The sequence below is a fragment of the Antrostomus carolinensis genome, unplaced genomic scaffold, assembly GCF_000700745.2.
Source record: "Antrostomus carolinensis isolate BGI_N321 unplaced genomic scaffold, ASM70074v2 scaffold15437, whole genome shotgun sequence".
Taxonomy (NCBI): domain Eukaryota; kingdom Metazoa; phylum Chordata; class Aves; order Caprimulgiformes; family Caprimulgidae; genus Antrostomus; species Antrostomus carolinensis.
This window is the reverse complement of record NW_010326836.1, coordinates 19057-22466: the sequence shown is the minus strand read 5'-3', so window position 1 is coordinate 22466 and position 3410 is coordinate 19057. Positions and strand designations below refer to the sequence as shown.

The 3410-nt window shown below is 48.8% G+C and overlaps 1 protein-coding gene across 1 annotated transcript in view; it reads right to left on the bottom strand.

The window, feature by feature from the left end:
- GCNT2 (glucosaminyl (N-acetyl) transferase 2 (I blood group)) overlaps window positions 1-777 on the bottom strand; it is a 10907-nt gene extending 10130 nt beyond the window's left edge. The window contains exon 1 of the mRNA XM_029085891.1: window positions 1-777. This exon is cut by the window's left edge and continues 142 nt beyond it. Coding sequence (XP_028941724.1) covers window positions 1-777 — 777 coding nt within the window.
- Window positions 778-3410: the final 2633 nt, after the last annotated feature.

Here is a 3410-nt window from a genome sequence, read left to right as displayed (position 1 = left end):
GGTCAGGTTGTGAGGCGGGGGTGCCTTGTGCACAAATGTCCACAGCATGAAGGAAAATAAAGAGTATAATTGCTCCCTGTGCACGTATTTGGTGCGTGCGGTGATGTGGGGTGGTGGTAGCACCCCAGGGGTGATGTTCTTGCCCCCAAGACCCTTCAGCAGCCGGACAATCTCCCGATTGGTCTTCAAGGGGAACTCCTGGCCGCAGGTGTTGAGCAAGTAGCGCCAGGGCACTGCCAAGGCCAGAAGGTCCTTCATGCAGTGGAGGTCAGCCCGTAGGCGGGAGGCACCACCATAGACCACCCGCTCTGCCCGGGAGGCGAGGAAGGCATTGGGGAAGCAGCCCACCAGGCGCTGTACTGCCCAATGGAAGGTGGCCGGAGCCTTGGCGTCCACGTGGATGCAGTAGACATTTTGGGGCATGTAGACTGCCCTGAAGAGCCGCTCGAAGGTCTCAAACTCCTTGTGCAGGGTCATGATGTAGGCGATGGGGAAGGCAGCCTCCTCAGCCGAGAGGACACGAGTGATATAATGGTTCTGCGTGATGTACTCTGTGCAACTGGATTCTCTGAATGATGTTTTTAAAATGTTTTCCTTCAGAAAGGGCACCTTATCTTCTTCAATAAGTGCTTTACAGGCTTCTGCTAAGGTTGAAATCACCGAGAAGTTCAGCCTCCTAAGAGATTTTTGTGTGTGCAAATTAACAGCGTAGAAAACCAATGGAAGTGAGACACTGAGAATCAGGACAGCGAAGAAGCAATATCTGAGTGTATTCATTGCTGCTCAGGAGAAGAGTCTCACTTGAAATATTGCAAAGAAGTCAGACCAGACACCACAAACAGCTTGTTCTGTTGGCTGCGCTTGCTTCCTGGTGGAGAACGCATGCGTCCGTCAGATGCAGGGTATGCAGCTGCTGTCCTTACTTTCGATATTAATAGTTTTGTAGTCATCTTTGATGTGGAAGCAGCATAAGTAGCAAACAACTTGCAGATGGAAGCTCCTCCACAGCACCCTGAAGATAAAACAGACACATTGTGTAATTCCAGGCTTGGCAGTGAACAGCCAACACTACATATTTCACAGTGTCCCTGAGCTCAATTTATGGATATGTTCTTAACTGCTCCCTCCCTACTCTCCCCGCACGTATCGTATAGCTGTGAAACTTCCTGTGTATGCACCCTGTGACAGGAAAACCTCATATCTACCTCTTCTATCACTCTCTTTTTTTACTTATAGGAACTTTTTTTTGAACCACCCAGTCAGTCATCACTGCTTCAGAATTATGAGAGGGTTTTTCAGCTCACCGTGCTACTGACACTCAAATACCCGAAGCAGGAGAATCTTTTTTGCCTCTGTATAGAATTGTATCGGAGCCAGCAGGTTTTTGCAGCAAGGTTTTCTTCATTTGTACATTTGAAATCTGCCAAATAGTTTCTGCTAAGTGTCATGGATGAGTTTTGATCAGCTCTGGGCTTACATCCACCACAAGGAACTGGATTAGTGAACGCTGCTATTTAAATTACTTAAGCTAACCTCAGGCTTTGTGATGAGACATTCTTGTTGGTAAGAGCCGCGCATACATTTGGTATAACAACATGCTTAAGCAATGCGAGCTTGTGGTATGGCTCTGACTAAAGAGAAATACTTGGTAACTCTCTCTCTTCCAGCTGTGAGTCTGTTCATGTGGATCTCCTGCCGTGAGAGAGCATGTTTGGGGCACATAAACTTTTTCCAACGTCATGTACTTTTGCTCCAAAACAAAGTAATGCTGAGGCAATAGCAGATGATCTGAGACTATGCCAGTAATGTTTTGATTGGGCAGCCCAGTGTGCTACAGAAGCAGAAATACTATCACCTACCTTCCAGTTCATCCAGACAAACCACCTCAGGCACTGGCAGGTCCCTCCCAGAAGCTGCACTTTCCTCCCAGATTGTCTTCAGGAGCCTCTGTTCAAACAGATTAAAGGCTGTAGGTAGTGGCTCCAGCCCATCAGGTACAGTCACAAGCTATAACGAGGAGAGAATCACTGGAGAAACATTCTAAGCTTGTAGCCAGATTGTCCCTCAAGTGGGGCACTGGTGCAGGATGTGGGACAGAGCTGGCATTCAAGCTTACCCAGTGCCAGCAAGCAGCAGAGCAGCTCCTCACCAGGAAGTCAGCAGCAACAGTTAAGAATAACTGCGGTCACGCTGGAGATCCACCACAACCTCCTTCGTGGACACCAGCACCTTCAGAAGGAGGATGGCTCTGATGGAGCAGAGGGGCTGGAACAGAGGTGTGCAAAGGCCCAGGGAATAACGGAGGCTTGCCTGATGCTGCTGAGAAGTCATCTGGAAAATGCTGCCACAACCCAACAGTACAGCTTGTTAAAAGGGGATTCAGAAAGATAAGCAGATGCTGAGCTGAGACCACTGCCCAAGTCCAGCAAAGAAACACACAGCAAACACCACCATGAAGGGAAAAACATGTCCCAGCCCAGTGACTTGTGAACGCTGTCCTGAGGTGCCCAGACCTGCCTGGAGTGCTTCAAACCACTGCTCCTTCCTGATTTGATTGTTACAGTGAATTATATCCAGGAGCGAACAACACTGACTTACCCAACACCTCAGTAATGCCAACTGCCCTGATGTCCTGGTTTTGCTAGGATAGAGTTAATTTTCCTTTTAGTAATTAGAAGAGTAGTATTTTACTTTCAGTGTTTCAGTTCAGACATATCATGAAAAGAACTTTGATAACAGTACTTGTGTTGCTACAGCTCAAGGCCACGCTGTTTGTTTCACAGCTGCATTAGGACTGGGAGGGGGGAAGCGCAGTGAGGAGCAAAACCCAAAACTGGCATCTGGTTGTGCCAATGAAATATTCCATATCATATCACGTCATGCCAGTATATTAACCAGGGATGACTGGAAGACGGGGCACTTCTCTCGGGGATCGCTCGGGCTCACTCTTCCGGGGTTTCGGTTCGGGACCGTCTCGGCTGCGGGATCGTTGGCTGGCACAGGCTGGGAATTGGTCGGTGGGCGGTGAGCACTGTGTGTCACTCATTTGTGTGGTCTGTTGTTGCTGTTGTTGTCATTATCATTTTTCTTTTGATTAGTAAATAGTTTTTGTCTCAACCCGTGAGTCTTCGCCCTTCTTTCCAAGTTCTCTCCCCTGCTCCCTGGGTGAGGGGGGGTGGGGAGGGTGGTGGAGCAGGCTGTGTTTGGCTGCAAGCTGCAAGCAAAAGGGTGAATCCACCCAAACCACCACACCTGACCACAGGTGACTATAAGGCCAGCAGCTTCTTGCTGTCCTTTGTGCATTCCATAGACCATTGAGTTCAACATCTTCCCAGCTGCCTGCCAGACCATTTCTTCCCCTGTGCCATGGTCTTAACATGAGACCTCCATCCAGCTGGAGTTAGGAAAAT